Raw genomic sequence first — 20,421 nt, 5'->3', positions numbered from 1 at the left:
GAGATTTGACTTCTTTTTCTTTTTTTTTTTCAGAATTCAGGAATTTAGTGATGAATACAGTGATTCTCCTAATTCATTTCTTTCTCCCCTCTCTTATATTGCTCCTCTTAGAATTTTTTCCCCACTGTGACCCCCAATTAGTATCTTTTTTTTAATGTCTTTATTAGAGTATAATTGCTTTACAATGGTGTGTTAGTTTCTGCTTTATAACAAAGTGAATCAGTTATACATATACATATGTCCCTATATCTCTTGACTTCTTTATAGTACTAAATCTTCCCATTCAGGAATGTGCAATATCCCTCCATTTCTCTGGAGTTATTTTTACTTGTTAGAAAAGTTCTATTGTTTTTTTCTTATACATCTTACACATTTATTTTTTTTAATTGAATACTTATTCTTAAGATTATTTTACTAGTTATATTTAGATTTGTTGGTTTTGAGAATAGAGTCTGTTTTCCTGATATTATCAACTTGGTTATTGTTGGCATATAGGAAAGCTATTGACTTATTATATTTTTAAAATTTTATATAGTTTTAATTCCTGCTCAGTTTTTCAACTGATTTTCATGGATTTTCCTGGAAGATTATCATAATGTCTGCAAATAATCATAGTTTTGTGTCTTACTTTCCAATGTTTATACAGTATTACTTCCTTTTTCTTTTTGATTGAATTAGCCATGACCTCCTTTACAATGCTGAATATACTGAGCACAAGAAACATCATTGTATTGTTTGTGATATTACTGGGAATGCTTTTAATATATGATCATTGCTGTAGTATTGTTTTCGATTCCTTTAATCACATTTAGGAAGTTCATTTATTTTTCACTCATATTTTGTTGGTTGTTTGCTTGTTCTCTTTCATGTGGTTCTTTAAAATCAGGAATTAGTGTTGTATTTTATTAAATATTGTGGCACCAATTGATATGTTCATGCGAGTGTTTTGCTTTAACCTTCAAATTCATTTTCTTAGTTCTCTGTCTAGCTGTGACTGGCTGAGGCGGCGCGGCGGCATAGGGACGGTAGCCTTGCCCGATTGGTGATTGGTGTGTCCCTTTAATACAAGAAAATGGAAACTGAACAGCCAGAGGAAACCTTTCCCAACACCGAAACCAATGGCAAATTTGGTAAACGCCCTGCTGAAGATATGGAAGAGGAACAAGCTTTTAAAAGATCTAGAAACACAGATGAGATGGTTGAATTACACATTCTGCTTCAGAGCAAGAATGCTGGGGCAGTGATTGGAAAAGGCGGCAAGAATATTAAGGCTCTCCGTACAGACTACAATGCCAGTGTTTCAGTCCCAGACAGCAGTGGCCCCGAGCACATATTGAGTATCAGTGCTGATATTGAAACAATTGGAGAAATTCTGAAGAAAATCATCCCTACCTTGGAAGAGGGCCTGCAGTTGCCATCACCCACTGCAACCAGCCAGCTCCGGCTCAAATCTGATGCTGTGGAATGCTTAAATTACCAACACTATAAAGGAAGCGACTTTGACTGCGAGTTGAGACTGTTGATTCATCAGAGTCTGGCAGGAGGAATTATTGGGGTCAAAGGTGCTAAAATCAAAGAACTTCGAGAGAACACTCAGACAACAATCAAGCTTTTCCAGGAATGTTGTCCTCAATCCACTGACAGAGTTGTTCTTATTGGAGGAAACCTGATAGGGTTGTAGAGTGCATAAAGATCATCCTTGATCTTATATCAGAGTCTCCCATTAAAGGACGTGCTCAACCTTATGATCCCAATTTTTACGATGAAACCTATGATTATGGTGGTTTTACAATGATGTTTGATGACCGCCATGGACGTCCTGTGGGATTTCCCATGCGGGGAATAGGTGGTTTTGACAGAATGCCTCCTGGTCGGGGTGGGCGTCCCATGCCTCCATCCAGAAGAGATTATGATGATATGAGCCCTCGTCGAGGACCTCCTCCACCTCCTCCCGGACGAGGTGGCCGGGGTGGTAGCAGAGCTCGGAATCTTCCTCTTCCTCCACCACCACCTAGAGGGGGAGATCTAATGGCCTATGACAGAAGAGGAAGACCTGGAGACCGTTATGATGGCGTGGTTGGTTTCAGTGCTGATGAAATCTGGGACTCTGCAATAGATACATGGAGCCCATCAGGGTGGCAGATGGCTTATGAACCACAGGGTGGCTCTGGATATGATTATTCCTATTCAGGGGGTCGTGGCTCATATGGTGATCTTGGTGGACCTATTATTACTACACAAGTAACTATTCCCAAAGATCTGGCTGGATCTATTATTGGCAAAGGTGGTCAGCGGATTAAACAAATCCGTCATGAGTCAGGAGCGTCGATCAAAATTGATGGGCCTTTAGAAGGGTCCGAAGACCAGATCATTACCATTATAGGAACACAGGACCAGATACAAAATGCACAGTACTTGCTGCAGAACAGTGTGAAGCAGTATGCAGATGTTGAAGGATTCTAATGCAAGATATTTTTTCTTTTTTATAGTGTGAAGCAGTATTCTGGAAAGTTTTTCTAAGACTAGTGAAGAACTGAAGGAGTCCTGCATCATTTTTTTTATTTGCTTCTGTTTAAAAAGCCAACATTCCTCTGCTTCATAGGTGTTCTGCATTTGAGGTGTAGTGAAATCTTTGCTGTTCACCAGATGTAATGTTTTAGTTCCTTACAAACAGGGGTGGGGGAGGGTGAGGGTGTGCAAAAACTAACATTGAAATTTTGAAACAGCAGCAGAGTGAGTAAATTTTAATTTTTTTTTTAAATTAATTTATTTTATTTTTGGCTGCGTTAGGTTTTCGTTGCTGCGCGCGGGCTTTCTCTAGTTGCGGCGAGCGGGGGCTACTCTTCCTTGTGGTGGCTTCTCTTGTTGTGGAGCACGGGCTCTAGGCGCGTGGGCTTCAGTAGTTGTGGTACATGGGCTCAGTAGTCGTCGCTCGCGGGCTCTAGAGCGCAGGCTTAGTAGTTGTGGCGCACAGGCTCAGTTGCTCTGCGGCATGTGGGATCTTCCTGGACCAGGGCTCGAACCCATGTCGCCTGCACTGGCAGGCAGATTCTTAACCACTGTGCCACCAGGGAAGGCCCAGTAAATTTTAATTTTTGTTCATTGTTGGTGGTTTAAAAAAAAATCCCCCCATGTAATTATTGTGAACACTTTACTTTGTGATCACTGTAACATTTGTGGGGGGGGGGGTGGGACAGGGAGGGAAAGTAACAATAGTCCATATGTCCCTGGCATCTATTCAGAGCAGTGTGCAGAATGTAATGCTCTTTTGTAAGAAACGTTTTATGATTTTTTAAATAAATTTAGTGAACCTATTTTTGGTGGTCATTTTTTTTAAGACGGTCATTTTTCAAATGGCTGAATTCCCCCCAACCTGCCCCCAAACTAAACACTAAGTTTAATTTTCAGTCCTCTGTTGGATATAAATAAATGCATCTCGGACTTAGGCAAAGTATCTTGACACATTCAGTTCTGGTGATTTCTTAAGTGATTTGAAAGTCCATTGCTTGGGAGGAAATTCCACCACACATTCATGCTTATAATAAGCTGGGGATTTTTGTTTGTTTTTGCAAATGCTTGCCCCTACTTTGCAACGATTTTCTGTTTGTAATTGTGAAGAACCAAGGTGGGGAGCAATACAACAGATGGAGTAGTTGGTATAAGTATATACCAAAAGCCTAATGGCAGAAAGTTTTATTAATCAGAATAATACTTGGTAATGGAAGTGACTGATGCTAAATAAATTCTGATTATTTTTTATTAGATAATTTCTCACCTATAGACTTAAATTGTCAGCTTGGTAGCGTCTATTAGTTAAACTTTGTAAAATATATATATATATATATATATATTCTTGTTTTTCCATTGTATGCAAATTGAAAGAAAAAGATGTACCATTTCTCTGTTGTATGTTGGATTATGTAGGAAATGTTTGTGAACAATTCAAAAAAAGATGAAAAAAGTTCCTGTGTATATTTTGTATAGTATCTTGGCATTTGTATTGATAGTTAAAAGTTCACTTCCAAAATAAAACTCCCAAAATGCTAGAAAAAAAAATTCATTTTCTTAATGTTGTACCACACTTGACATTCTATGATAAACTGATTTAATCATAATGTGTTACTCATTATATATTTTCAGTTTTGTCATCTGTGTTTCTAAATGAGGTTCAACTATTATTTTCTTTACTTCCACCCTCCTCCCTTCTGTTCTTTTTGTGTTCTGCTGACCAATTTGCCATTAGGGTGCACAAGCCTCATAAAATGAGTTAGGTAGCTTCCCATCTTTTCCTGTGTTTCATGTGAGTCTGCTGTTGCTTTGACAGGTAGATAGTTCATACTTTGATCACTTCTGTTATAGTTATTACAATATTCAGATTGCCTACTTCTTCGTGAATGACCTAATTTAAATTTCCCTGGAAAACAATTGATTTAATCTAAAATTTTAAATTAATTGGTATATATATATATATATATATATATATATATATATATTTACTCCTTAAACTTCTCCATATCTGCCATTATTAATTGTCTCTAATTCTCCTAGGGTACTGCCTTCTTGACTTTGTGTGTTCTCACTACATTTGGAGTTTCTCTTGCCTTCAAAATGCTCTTTCCTCATCATGTTTTAAGCTGTTGATATTGTTCTTCTCCTGTTTCTCAGTAAAAATGCCATGCCATAAGCTCTTAACTTTTAGAAAGTTCTGTTTCTAGCACCTTGTAGTCCCCTCTCTTGTTTCCAGTGGTCTCAGGGATTTATTCTTTTTAAAAAATCTTTTTCTGGCACTTTAAAAAACTTGGAGCAATAAAAGAGATGAACTTGCATTTTGAATCTTACATGCAAATATCCAACCCCATCTGCTAAATGTCCCTAAATCTAGCTTCATTTTCTTTGGATTATTTGATAAACCACAAGACTGGATTTCTTAAGTATCCCAGATAACTGAGTTTACTATAGTTCCTTTAAAAAATAATATACAATTATACTTTGTTCTATGTAGAGAAGCTCAAATATTAGGCAAATAGAAGGGAAGGCTTATTGTAACTTGTGTTTGAACGTGAGTGATAACTAGTAGGATTAAGGTGGTAAATGACTGAGATGTTTATACTTGGATAGTTTATATTGAAAGAAAGGTTGGTTTTTAGACTAATACTGGCTGCCTTTGATTCTGGCTCTCAGATTTCAAACAAGACATGTTTTCTTCTTATGGCCTCTAGCAGCCTCTCAATGCTACCTGTGCCAAGTCCCATCACACCATAGTGCAATAATTAAAAAAAATAGTATATACTACTACAACATTTTATGTTCCCTCAGCACAGGGTCATCTTTGTGACTTGAAGGCTCCAGCACAGGGACTTGCATGCAATAAGTATTAGTTGCACTTAAATCTACTCTTTTGGATTTTTGTAACCCAGATACCAGCTGGGATCACTCTGCCCATTAAACCTAGGTAAGATAATCTCAAATCTCCTTTGCTCGTCTTGTGGAAAGTCTAATGCTCTTGCAAAGATTTCTGTAAATTCCTGGTGGCTTATATTTCTCCCAGCCAACTCTGACTCTGATTTCCAACTTCTGCTGAATTCTTACTCTCTATTTTATGTCTTACTTTAATTTTATATGGTATTGGCTCCCCAAATGACACTCACATGAAATGATTCTGTGTTGTGGACTTTTATTAAAGATTCAGGGCTATTATTGAGAGGAGTTATACTATACTAAATATATAATTTGAAATCGAATATCATATTTCCATAGTTTTTGAGAAGCCCCTTGGCCATTTGTCTCAGTTCAGGTCTTGACCTTTCATCATTATTGTCTGGCCCTCTCTGTCTTTTTCTAGCTCCTTCACTTTTTCTCACTCCTCTGCTCTCCCCATCCCACCTCCAATTCTGTTAATGTATTGATACTATACAGAACAGTTTAAAAACCTCATTGTTGAGTGCTTCCAACAGTTATCCAGAGTTTTGTAATTATAGAGACTTGAATGTATCATTTTTTATTCAGAGGTGATTAGGTTCTAGTGAATTATTGCTAACCAAACTCACATGAATCTGACACATCCAAAATGTCCATTTAAATATTTCTAATATGGAATATACCTTCTCAGTGATCTGAGAACATGCTCTGAATCTCAGGTAAGTTTCACTGGCTCCAAAAATTTAACTTAACTGAAACATTCCTCCCCATCAATGGAGTTCAAAGATAACTTTCTCTCTGGTGGCTTAATTAGATTTCAGTTTCTTTAAACTCATAACACATCTACAGATTAACCTTAATATCTAGTAACATATGCAATCAGACAAAAGATAATTTTCATTTGCGACAGTCACCATAGTACATTTATCACATTTATATTGTGTGTCACAGAGAAAGGCCCACTTATCTTGACCCTAGATTTTGGAGTCCATTATCTTTTTGTGGGGCCCAAATCATCCTATTTATCTATGTCAGTGACCCTAAGCTACTAATATTGATATCCATATTCAAAATTCAAGTTCATGATTTTTGAATTTAGTATCAGCTATGCTGTAGAAGTTAAAAGGCCAGAGGAAACAATCAGATATGCTATTCATGTGATTCAATCCATCAAATATAGATGAAGTGTTTGGTATCTGACAAGTACTGAGGAGAATTAGTAAGACATGATTCCTGTCTTAGAGAAAATTATAGCTTGTAGGTGACAGAGGCATTCCATGAAGGATCATCTAGGAAGCAGTGCCTGTTCTTTGGATACCAAAGTCTCCATTCTCCTGTTCTTTTCAATTATAAGCGTTTATATTTGTTAGATAACTCTAATAGACGTTTTCCTAACCTTTTTGGTCTAAAACCATTGTAACCACCTTCCTGTTCTTTTAATACATGAACTGTGCTCTTGCCTTTGAGCCTTTGTGCTGATCGTTCCCTCTGCCTGGAACATCACACCCCCAGGTAGCCACATGCTTGTCCCCTCACTTTATTTAGATCTCTGCTCAAGTGTCATCTCAATATGGAAGATTTGCCTGACCATCCTATGTGTCATTCTCTAATTTATGCCTTTAGCCTGCTTTATGTTTCATCTCAACACTTCTCATCGTGTATTCTTCATCCTCACTTGAATATAAGCTCCATAAAATGGACTTTGTATATTTTTTTCAATGTCAAATCTCCAGCACCTAGAATGTCTGGCATAATAGGCACCCAATATTTGCTAAATGGTGAATTATTAATCTATAATTTCTTGAACCTGCCTAGGGAATAAAACATTTATTTTGTCATTTTTCCTATGATATATGGTAGGAAAGTGATTTTCAATTAAAATGTTTTATTTTAGATGAGTCAATTAGGAAAGATTTATTATATAAAATACATTTAGGGCTTCCCTGGTGGCGCAGTGGTTGAGAGTCCGCCTGCCGATGCAGGGGACACGGGTTCGTGCCCCAGTCCAGGAAGATCCCACATGCTGCGGAGCGGCTGGGCCCATGGGCCATGGCCTCTGAGCCTGTGCATCCGGAGCCTGTGCTTCGCAACAGAAGAGGCCACAACAGTGAGAAGCCCGCATACCACAAAAAAAAAAAGAAAAAGAAAAAATATTTTAAAATAATTTTTAATCATATTAAGTATGCAGTACTTCTGTTTCTCACTATTTAATAAGCCAAGCATATTCTCTAATTTACTTAATTATGTAAGAAAAAGCATGATATGTAACTGATTTTTTAAATTATGTATGAAATTCTTATATATTGCTCTTACAAATTTAACTGGTTTATTTTTTATCATTTTCCTTTCATATATCAAAATAATGAGATAATAATAACAGTAGGTAACATTAATATGTAGCTTATTATTCCCACGCACCGTTCCAAGCATTTTGCATGTAAAAACTCATTTAATCCTCACAACAACTTCATGAAGTATATACTATTATTGTTCCCATTTTGAAGTGAGAAAGCTGAGGTGCAGATATGTCCAAATTCCCACAAGTTCAAACTCAGAATTTAGGCTGGTATTTTATCCAGTAAGTTGTTTACAAATAATAAATTGCAGGTGTGAGTTTTTTATTGAAGTATAGTTGACTTACATTATTAGGGGTACAACAGAGTGATTCAATATTTTTATAGATTTTATAGATTATACTCCATATAAAGTTATTATAAAATATTGGCTATACTCCCTGTGCTGTACATTACATCCTTGTATCTTATTTATTTCTAGTAGTTTGTACCTCTTAATTCCCTTCCCCTATGTTGTTCCTCCTCCAGTCCCTCTCCCCACTGGTAACCACTAGTTTGTTCTCCGTATCTGTGTGTCTGTTCCTGTTTTGTTATATTCATTCGTTTTATTTTATAGATTTCACATATAAGTGAAAACACAGTATTTGTCTTTCCTAACTTATTTAGCTAAGCATAATACCCTCCAGGCCCATACATGTTTTTGCAAATGGCAAAATTTTCATTCTTTTTTATGGCTGAGTAATATTCCACTGTGTGTGTGTTTGTATATATATATATATATATATATATATATATATATATATATATATATATATACACACCACATCTTCTTTATCCATTCATCTGTTGATGGACACTTAGCTTGCTTGCATGTCTTGGCTACTGTACATAGTGTTGCTTGGAAGGTTGGGTTGCATGTATCTTTTTGAATTAGAGTTTTCATCTTTTTTGGATATATGCCCAGGAGTAGAATTACTAGATCATATGGTAACTCTATTTTTAGTTTTCTAAGGAACCAACATACTGTTTTCCATAGTGGCTGCACCAGTTTACATTCCCACCAACAGTGTAGGAGGGCTCCCTTTTCTCCACACCCTCTCCAGCATTTATTATTTGTAGACTTTTTGTTGATGGCCATTCTGACTGGTGTGGAGTGATACTTCAATGTAGTTTTGACTTGCATTTCTCCAATAATTAGTGATGTTGAGCATCTTTTCATGAGCCTGTTGGTCACCTGTATGTCTTCTTTGAAGACATTTCTTTTTAGGTCTTCTGCCCATGGGTTGTGTATTTTCTAATTATTAAGTTTTTTTCTTTTATATATTCTCAATACCAGTCATTGATCAAATATGTGCTCTTCAAATGTGTTCTCCTAATCTGTGTGTTGTCTTTTCATTCTCGTTAAAAGAGAAGTTTTGAGTTTTGATGAAATACAATGTATCTCTTTTTTAATGGATTTTGCTTTTTTTGTCATATCTAAGGAATCTTTGCCTAGTCCAAGGTCACAAAGGTTTTCTCCTATGTTTTCCTTGAAGAGTTTTATAGTTTCAGGTTTCGCATTTAGGTCTTTTATCCATTTAGACTTCAATTTTGTATGTGGTGTTATGTATGAGTCAGTTCATGTTTTCGAATATGACTGTCCAATTGTTGCACATTGGTCGAAAATCAACTGGACACATATGTGTGGATCTAATTTTGGAATCTCTGTTCTATTCCATTGGTTTATGTATTTATCCTTTCACCAATACCACACTGTTGACTGAAAAAAAATTGCACAACCTAAAAGTTGAGAATTATGTGTTATTCTGCAGACATACTGAGGACTTAAGCCAAAGAGACAGGCTCTCAGATAGTTCTGAGGGATTGTTCTGAAGAGGTAAGGGAGGAGCCAGGATATATAGGAGTTTTTGCAACAACACCCCCGCCCCCAACCAAGTAGTAGGAACATCAAAAGATTACTGTTAATTAAAAAAAAACAGACTTCTAAAGTTAATGAATTTAGCACTTTTCTGTGTATGGGAAGATGCAAGAGTCTGGGCTCATTGAAATCATTCCTTTGATATGCACCTCAGCTATCTAGGGCCAGTATTGTTTTTCCTGAATTCCCTCACAGTTCACAATCCGGGATAGCCACAGTGGCTGATGGCGTGATGGCTGCAACATCCTTTGTTTACTGATATGGCAGGCAACGTTCTTTGTCCACAACACTGTCTTTTTTATTTTCTGGCCATGCCACATGGCAGAGTGCCAGGTCTTAACCACTGGTCCACCAGGGAATTCCCCACAACACTGGCTTGATTACTGTAGCTTTGTAGAAAGTCTTGAAAATGGATAATTTAAGTTTTCCAACTTTGTCTATTTCAAAATTGTTTTTCCTCCTATAGTTGCTTTGCTTTTCAATATCAATGTTAGAATCAGTTTCTATAAAAATTTCTCCTGGAATTTTTATTGAAATTCCATTCAAATCATAGATCACTTTTACGTCTTATCAATATTGAGTGTTACAATCCATGAACACAGTATACAAGTATACCTCAGAGATATTGTGGGTTTGGTTCCAGACCACCACAATACAGTTAATATCGCAATACAGCAAATCATGTGATTTTTTTTATTTCCTAGTGCATATAAAAGTTATGTTTACACTATACTGTAGTCTATCGTGTGCAATAACATTATGTCTTAAAAACAATGTACATACGTTAATTTAAAATGCCTTATTGATACAAAAAATGCTAACCACTTTTAGTGAGTCATAATCTTTTTGCAATAGTAACATCAGAGATCACTAATCACAGATCACCATAGCAAATGTAATAATAATGAAAAAACTTAAATATTCCAAGAATTACCAAAATGTGACACAGAAGCATGTAGTGAGCAAATGCTGTTGGAAAAATGGTGCCCATAGACTTGGTTGACACAGAAATTCAGTTTGTAAAAAACCTGCATTTTCTGTGAAGTGCAATAAAATGAGATATGCCTATATCTTTCCTTTATTTTAGGTCTTTTGATTTCTTTCATTAGTGTTTCACTGTTTTCAGCACACAGCTCATACATATATTTTCTTAGATTTATACCTAAGTATCTAATGGTTTTGGTGCTATTGTAAGCCATAATATGTATTATTTCAATTTCCATTAGTTCACTAATAGTGTATAGAAATATAATTGATTTTTTTATATCGATCGTTTATCCTGAGATCTTGCTAAATTCACCTGTTTGTTCTCATCGCTTTTTTGTACATTTTTGGGACTTTTTAAATTGACAAGTGTGTTTGAATAGAGACAGTTTTGTTTCTTCCTTTCTAGTCTATATGCATTTTCTTTTCTTGTTGCACTGGATAGGACTTTTGGCACAATATTAAATAAGAGTGTGGAGAGCTGACATTCTTTCTTTGTTCCTGATCTGGAGAAAGCATTCAATCTTTCACTGTTAAGTATGAAGTTAACACTAGGTTTTTTGTAGATACCCTTCATCAGGTTGTTGGGATTCCCTTGTATTCCTAGTTTGCTGAGTTTAAAATTTTTATTTTTATTTTTTTATCATGGATGAGCATAGAATTTGGACAAATGCTTTTTCTGAACCTATTGAGATGATCATATGTTTTTTCTTTAGTCATTGTTTCATTTTTGGATGTAAAACTAGCTTTGAATTCTGTGGATAAATCCCACTCATCATGATGTATTATCATTTTTACACATTGCTTCATTCAGTTTACTAATATTTTGCTGAGAATTTTTGTATGTATGTTCATGAGTGATATTGGTCTTTAGTTGTAAATTGATCTATGTAACCAGTCAGTTTTCTAAGCTCTTATTTCTAATAGTTGGTAGATTCTTATGGCTTATTCATGTGGAAAATTATATCATCTAGAAGTAGTGGACTTTATTTTCTTCTTTCCAAATCCTCATGTCTTTAACTATTTGTGTTCTTTATTTCATTAGACTGTTTAGGACCTACAGTACAATATTGAATTGATCTGGTAATATTAGATATCCATGTCTTTTGCTTAATTATAAAGGAAGTACTTTTAATTTTTCCCATTTAGGATGACGATGTGGTAGATTCTTGTAGATATTCTTAATACATTTAAGCAAGATGTCTTCTTATTTCTAGTTTATTAAGAAAATTTTCTCTTGTTTTTCATTCATTAATGGGTGTTGATTTCTACCAAATGCTTTTCCTACCATGAAATGATCATACTTTTTTCTCCTTTAAAGTGGTAAATGACATGTATATATTTTCTAATATAAACCATCCTCAAATTCTTGGGATAATCCTAGCTTGGTCATGGTGTATTTCCTTTTACACACTCTAGGATTCAGTTAGCTTTTTGTTTAGGATTATAGCATCTCTAGTAACATTTGAAATCACCCATAGTTGTCTTTTCTCTTACTATCTTTGTTTGGATTTATTATGGCTGCTAATCTGTGTAATATTTCCTCCGATTCTAATTCTTTGGAAGAATTCTCATAGTATTGGAAAAATCTTTTCTTTGAAAGTTTGTTAGATTTTTCTTGTAAAACTCTCTGGGTATGGTGTTTACTTTTGAAAATTTTTAAAACTATTTCTTTAATTTCTATGCTATTGGAATCTTTATACTTTTTATTTCTTCTTGAATCAGTTTGGCAATTTATATATTTCCATGAAATTGTCCATTTCATCTAACTTTTCAAGTTTACTGACATAAGATGTTTGGCAACCTTTTAATAACTTTCTAATATCTTCTTTAATTGTGATCATGTTTCATTTCTTCTTTATAGTATTTTATACCTCCTGTCTTTTTGAAGGTAGATATTGCCAAGAGTTTTTTTTTCATTAGCATTTCTATGTCTGAATCCTGTTTTTGATGTTCATAGATCACAGTGACATGCTACATCTGACACCTACTAAGTTCTGGTAATGGGTAGAGGCTATCAAACTTCATCTAGCAAAAAGAGGGTCTATTTATAGTGGGGTTTAAAAAATTGAATACAAGGATTAAGCTCATGATTTTTAGGCATTTTCTTGAAATCTGATAGAAATCCTTCCTCCCCTTGTCTCTCCATCCTTAAGCTATCAAGTGTGAGAAGCAATAAATAGGTCATTGTACTTCAGCTACAGTAAAATAAGGAGAATTGTTAATGAAATTGAAAGTGATGATTAATAATATATGTATACTGCAATCTTTTGGAGGCAAATATAACAATGGCACTTGAATTTCAATGCACAGTGTACATGGGAATCTTTTTCACTTATGGTATTATTAACACAAAACACATAAGTCCTTTTTTTTCCTATTTCTTCAGCTTTCTCTGTGCCAAACAAGATACCTAAGTTATACCACTTTGACAATCCAAGAAGTTGGCAATTATTAGTAGTTTTTGAAAAACAACAGACCAAAAGATTGTTCATTTGAATTTGACTTTGTGATGCTTTAAAGATTATCAAGGTGACAGTTCTTAAATCAGTTATACCAAAGGTGGAGTGTTTACATTAGAGGTGAAAGATAGATTTAATTAAGAAAGAAGAACCATCTAGAATGTCCTGTTTCAAAGTGTTGTTTCTTAAATTCAAACCTATGCTACTAGCTATAGCTTTTGGAGCATATACTAAGTTCCAAGTATTGTGCAAAAACTTTACATATATTTTCTCTGTTAGTCCTCATAATAAGCCTGAGAGGTAAGGAAAATTATTACCATTAGTGTGTTAAAGATGAGGAAATTGAAGCACAGAGATGCCTCATGGTTAAAATATTATTAAGGGTTTCAAAAGAAGTTTGGCTCCAGAGCATCATTACATTGTACACCAAAGAAGAACTACTTTTTCTGGTTTACTCAACCCAGGTTTATTTCTTGCTCACATTATATGTCCAGCACAGGTCAGAGTAACTTAATACTTTAAAAACAGTACATGTAGCTAAAGAGGTAAAGAAGTTCAGTGACCTAAGGATGAAGCATGCCTAATTGAACCAAAATATTTGCACTTGAAACTGTGCAGCATTCCTTGAGAATGGCCCGTGCCTACTGTAAATACAGGGATGTTAAATCATATCAAAGAGAAACTGCAACTTAGGAACTTAGGCAAGTCAACAGCTGTGACCTCAGTCAAGCAGGCGGTAGAGTTTTCATTCAGCAAGCTGTGCCTCATGCTTCTTTGGCTAGAGCTATGTATATTTAATTAGTGTCCTCTCACCTTCACAGTACATGTTTTTCCACTTGACAGTTTCTGGCACCAAAAGAATGTCCTTGAGAAAAAAGTCAGGCCTGTTGACTACTAAGCATATTATTTGACTTGATGTTCAACCATTCTGAAGAAAGAATTGGGAATAATGAAAGACAGTGGGGCATAGAACCTCTTTAACTGAAAGTGTCAGGTCGGTCGAAGCTATTGAACAGTTCCTATTAAATTAGCTTAGCTTCATCTCGGCTAGTTAAAGCTGGCATGCTGACAAATGAGTTTCTATCTGTATAGAAAAAAAGAGTAAGGAAGAGCAGATTTACATTTGGGAGCTTAGTGACAGTCACATCACAAGGTCAATAAGAATGTGTCCATCACAGAACTATGTTTGTCCCCTGTCAATACATTGGATGATCAGCTTCAAAATATTTAGCCCTTCACAAGGTGTGAGCATATTCTTCCTAATGGAAGTTATTTCAACATTTCTTTGAAGGAATTTTAACACAGATAATGTCAAAGTTTTTGTTGCTTGTTGGAAATCCAAGTGTAAATTTTATTTAGCATTTTCACTCATAGAGATGTGGCACAAGATATCCCCTTTTGAAAAAAATCATAAAGATGCTTATTTCCTTATGAAAATGTTTTTATTCTATACCTTAAAAAACCTGTATATATATTTTTGAATGATGCCAAGAATAACCTTGGATATATGATTTTTTAATGAGGCAAAAGTTGATCCCATCTGATTTTTTTATCCTAGGGGTGAGATTTTAAGTTCTGCTATATTTAGGATTTCCACCAACACAAGGGAAGATAACTTTAATGGAGGAAATCCTAGACACTTCTAGGAATTCTTTTGGCTGTGTAACAAGAATCCTTTATTTTCCTTTAATTTTAAAAACTGCCTCTTATGGATACCAATGCCATGCATGCATAAAATAGCTTCCTTCCTTATGTTGCTCATAACAGAAGTGAATAGAAAACTTATTCTGGAAAAATCAGAGAATGAGACATGTCAAAACAATGTTCAGGCTGCTTGGGTATAGTGAAAAAAGTTTCTCCCATCACTTGGCTAATCTCCTTTTAGCCTCCATTTACCTGATCCCCTTTTTGTTGCTCAAAGTTTTCAGTTGTGGTATTCTCCAAACTAAATCTTTTTATACTTCAAAATCAACTCTTTCCTCTCTGTCCCTACTCATTGTCCAGCCACATATTGGAGCTGATCTCAGTATCTAATCAGATTACTCTCTCACAAGAGGTTAAGTGGCTGAGAGCTCTCTCAGAGCAACTTCGTCTTTTAAAAGAGAAGTGAATTAACTTCTAATTGGTAGAATTTAGAAACTATCACAAAATAAATTACTCTTTTAGAAAAATTCAAAAGCAAAGGGGCTTACCTGGTGCTTGCAAAGTGCCCTACCTAATTTCCTTCATGCCTACTCCACTCTATTTCTTCTCCTCTCTCTCTCTTTTTTTTTAAAAAAATATTTTATTGAAGTATAGTTGATTTACAATGTTGTGTTAATTTCTGCTGTACAGCAAAGCGATTCAGTTATACATATATATATTATTTTTCATATTTTTTTCCATTATGGTTTATCACAGGATATTGAATATAGTTCCCTATGCTATACAGTAGGACCTTGTTGTTTATCCATTCTATATATAATAGTTTGTATCTGCTAACCCCAACCTCCCAATCAATCCCTCCCCTACCCCACCCCCTTGGCAACCACAAGTCTGTTATCTGTCTGTGAGTCTGTTTCTGTTTCGTAGATATGTTCATTTGTGTCATATTTTAGATTCCACATATAAGTGATATCATGTGGTATTTGTCTTTCTCTTTCTGACTTACTTCACTTAGTATGATAATCTCTAGCTCCATCCATGTTGCTGCAAATGACATTATTTCATTCTTTTTTGTGGCTGAGTAATATTCCACTGTATATACGTACCACATCTTCTTTATCCATTCATCTGTTAATGGACATTTAGGTTGTTTCCATGTCTTGGCTATTGTGAATAGTGCTGCTGTGAACAGAGGTGCATGTATCTTTTGGAATTATAGTTTTGTCCAGATATATGCCCAAGAGTGATCTTGCTGGATCATATGGCAACTGTTTTTACTCTTCTGTCTTCTCCTCTTTTTAAACCCCCACCCCAACAGATTGTGAAAGTTGGTTCTCAGGCTTCACACCTGCCATATTAGTTATACCACTGAGTAACAAATTACCCCCAAACTAAGGCTGAAAACAGCAACAAATATTTTTATTTAACAGCTTTTATAGATCAGGAATTTGGGTGCAGTTTAGCTGAGTGGTTCTGGCACAAGGGCTCTCAGAAGGCTGCTGTGGCTGCAATTACCTCAAGGCTTCACTGGGAGATGATCTACTTCCAAGTTCAGTCATGTGGCTATTGGCAGGCCTCAGGACCTCATTGGCTGTTGGCTGAAGATATCAGTTCCATAGGGCTGCTCACAGCATAGCTTCTTAATTCTCTCTCACACACACACATACATTGGGATTGAACCCAAGATGGAAATCAGTGATTTGTGTACAACCTAATCTTGTCATAAGTGATATCCCATCACTTGTGTTCCTCGGAAGCAAATCACTAGGTCCAGATCACACTCAAGGGAAGATGGTGACATAAGGGCCAGAATACCAGGAGGTGGAGAACATTGGGGTCCATCATAGAGGCTCCGGCCACATTTACACACATCTAAAAAAGGGATGGGAAGGGTGACATCACTTTGTTAGAAAGTTTGTTATGCTTAAACTTATATAGAGAGTCTAAACTTGGCTATATCTGTAGATGTCCATGTGACCTATGTCAGTTACTCTTAATATACTTTTTGAGAGTGCCTGCCTTTATGAAGGTATAACAGTGCATACTTTTAAGGATTCAGTAGAATGGGACTACATTCAAGAAAGAGGAAGATTTGAGAAGATGGTGGAAGAGTAAGACTCAGAGATCATCTTCCTCCCCACAGATACATCAGAAATACATCTACACGTGGAACTGCTCCTATAGAACACCCACCGAACACTGGCAGAAGACCTCAGACCTCCCAAAAGGCAAGAAACTCCCCACGTACCTGGGTAGGGCAAAAAAAAAAAAAAAAAACAGAGACAAAAGAATAGGGACGGGACTTGCACCAGAGGGAGGGAGCTATGAAGGAGGAAAGGTTTCCACACACTAGGAAGCCCTTTCGTGGGCAGAGACTGCGGGTGACGGAGGGGGCAAGCTTCAGAGCCACAGAGGAGAGTGCAGCCACAGGGGTGCGGAGGGCAAAACGGAGAGATTCCCGCACAGAGGATTGGTGCCGACTGGCACTCACCAGCCCGAGAGGCTTGTCTGCTCACCTGCCGGGATGGGCTGGGGCTGGGAGCTGAGGCTCCGGCTTCGGTCGGATGCAGGGAGAGGACTGGTGTTGGTGGCGTGAACACAGCCTGAAGGGGTTAGTGTGCCACGGCTAGCCGGGAGGGACTCCGGGAAAAGTCTGGAGATGCCGAAGAGACAAGAGACTTTTTCTTGCCTCTGTGTTTCCTGGTGTGTGAGGACAGGGGATCAAGAGCACTGCTTAAAGGAGCTCCAGAGACAGGCACGAGCCGCGGCTATTAGCGTGGACCACAGAGATGGGCATGAAACGCTAAGGCTGCTCCTGCAGCCACAAAGAAGCCTGTGTGCAAGCACAGGTCACTCTCCATACCTCCCCTCCCAGGAGCCTGTGCAGCCTGCCACTGTCAGGGTCCCGTGATTGAGGGACAACTTCCCCGGGAGAATGCACGGCATGCCCCAGGCTGGTGCAAAGACATGTTGGCCTCTGCCACTGCAGGCTCGCCCCACATCCGTACCCCTCCCTCCCCCCGGGCCTGAGTGAGCCAGAGACGCCAAATCAACTGCTTCTTTAACCCCGTCCTGTCTGAGCGAAGAACAGACGCCCTCAGGTGACCTACATGCAGAGGCGGGGCCACATCCAAAGCTGAACCCCAGGAGCTGTGCGAAAAAAGAACAGAAAGGGAAATTTCTCCCAGCAGCCTCAGAAGCAGTGGATTAAAGCTCCACAATCAACTTGATGTACCTTGCATCTGTGGAATACCTGGATAGACAACAAATCATTCTAAATTGAGGAGGTGGACTTTGGGAAAAAGTTAGATTATTTTTTGCCCTTTTCCTCTATTTGTGAGTTTGTGTGTGTATGCTTCTGTGTGAGGTTTTGTCCATACAGCTTTGCATTCACCATTTGTCCTAGGGTTCTGTCTGTCTGTTTTTTTTTTTAAATTTTTTTCCTTGATAATTATTTTGCATTTTAATAACTTCATTTTATCTTATTTTATTTTATCCTCTTTCTTTCTTTCTTTCTTTCCTTCTTTCCTTCTTTCTTTCTTTCTTTCTTTTTTTCTTTCTTTCCATTTTTTCTCCCTTTTATTCTGAGCCATGTGGAGGACAGGCTCTTGGTGCTCCAGACAGGCATCAGGGCTGTGCCACTGAGGTGGGAGAGCCAACTTCAGGACACTGGTCCACAAGAGACCTCTCAGCTCCATGTAATATCAAACAGTGAAAATATCCCAGAGATCTCTATCTCAACTCAAAGACCCAGCTTCACTCAACGACCAGCAAGCTACAGTGCTGGACACCCTATGCCAAACAACTAGCAAGACAGGAACACAGCCGCATACATTAGCAGAGAGGCTGCCTAAAATCATAATAAGGCCACAGACACCCCAAAACACACCACCAGATGTGGACCTGCCCACCAAAAAGACAGGATCCACCCTCATCCACCAGAACACAGGAACTAATCCCCTCCACCAGGAAGCCTACACAACCCACTGAACCAACCTTAGCCACTGGGGACAGACACCAAAAACAATAGGAACTACGAACCTGCAGCCTGCGAAAAGGAGACCCCAAACACAGTAAGATAAGCAAAATGAAAAGTCAGAAAAACACACAGCAGATGAAGGGGCAAGGTAAAAACCCACCAGACCTAACAAATGAAGAGGAAATAGGCAGTCTACCTGAAAAAGAATTCAGAATAATATAGTAAAGATGATCTAAAATCTTGGAAATATAATAGAGAAAATGCAAGAAATATTTAACAAGGACCTAGAAGAACTAAAGAGGAAACAAGCAATGATGAACAACACAATAAATGAAACTAAAAATACTCAAGAAGGGATCACTAGCAGAATAACTGAGGCAGAAGAACGGATAAGTGACCTGGAAGATAAAATAATGGAAATAACTAATGCAGAACAGAATAAAGAAAAAAGAATGAAAAGCACTAAGGACAGTCTCAGAGACCTCTGGGACAACATTAAATGCACCAACATTCTAATCATAGGGGTCCCAGAAGAAGAAGAGAAAAAGAAAGGGACTGAGAAAATATTTGAAGAGATTATAGTTGAAAACTTCCCTAATTTGGGAAAGGAAATAGTTTATCAAGTCCAGGAAGCACAGAGAGTCCCATACAGGATAAATCCAAGGAGAAACATGCCAAGACACATGTTAATCGAACTGTCAAAAATTAAACACAAAGAAAACATATTAAAAGCATCAAGGGAAAAACAACAAATAACACACAAGGGAATCCCCATAAGGTTTACAGCTGATCGCTCAGCAGAAACTCTGCAAGCCAAAAGGGAGTGGCAGGACATATTTAAAGTGATGAAGGAGAAAAACCTACAAACAAGATTACTCTACCCAGCAAGGATCTCATTCAGATTTGATGGAGATACTAAAACCTTTACAGACAAGCAAAAGATGAGAGAGTGCAGCACCACCAATCCAGCTTTACAACAAATGCTAAAGGAACTTATCTAGGCAAGAAACACAAGAGAAGGAAAACACCTACAATAACAAACCCAAAACAGTTAAGAAAATGGGAAGGGGAACATACATATCAATAATTACCTTAAATGTAAATGGATTAAATGCTCCCACCAAAAGACACAGACTGGCTGAATGGATACAAAAACAAGACCCATATATATGCTGTCTACAAGAGACCCACCTTTGACCTAGGGACACATACAGACTGAAAGTGAGCAGACAGAAAGATATTCCATGCAAATGGAAATCAGAAGAAAGCTGGAGTAGCAATTCTAATATCAGACAAAATAGACTTTAAAATAAAGACTATTACAAGAGACAAAGAAGGACACTATATAATGATCAAGGCATCGATCCAAGAAGAAGATATAACAATTGTAATTTTTTGTTTCTGGTACGTGGGCCTCTCACTGTTGTGGCCACTCCCTTTGTGGAGCACAGGCTCCAGACGCGCAGGCTCAGCGGCCATGGCTCACAGGCCCAGCCGCTCCGCAGCATGTGGGAAATTCCCGGACCAGGGCACGAACCTGTGTCCCCTGCATCGGCAGAGAGACTCTCAACCGCTGTTCCACCAGGGAAGCCCAACAATTGTAAATATTTATGCACCCAACATAGGAGCACCTCAATACATAAGGCAAATACTAACAGCCATAAAAGGGAAAATTGACAGTAAGACAATCATAGTAGGGGACTTTAACACCCCACTTTCACC

General features: G+C 37.3%; 1 protein-coding gene across 1 annotated transcript; it reads left to right on the top strand.

The window, feature by feature from the left end:
- Nucleotides 1–1,049: 1,049 nt before the first annotated feature.
- On the top strand, nt 1,050–2,676 carry LOC309977777 (heterogeneous nuclear ribonucleoprotein K-like). Its single transcript, XM_082864087.1, is given in 2 exon segments — nt 1,050–1,661; nt 1,664–2,676. Coding segments are annotated over 2 exon segments (1,389 nt in total). The 5' UTR covers nt 1,050–1,072; the 3' UTR covers nt 2,464–2,676.
- The last annotated feature ends 17,745 nt before the right edge of the window (nt 2,677–20,421 follow it).

The sequence above is a fragment of the Leucopleurus acutus genome, assembly GCF_964270905.1.
Source record: "Leucopleurus acutus genome assembly, chromosome: X".
Classification (NCBI taxonomy): domain Eukaryota; kingdom Metazoa; phylum Chordata; class Mammalia; order Artiodactyla; family Delphinidae; genus Leucopleurus; species Leucopleurus acutus.
Note: the sequence above shows the minus strand (reverse complement) of the source record. Positions and strands in the feature narration are given on the sequence as shown.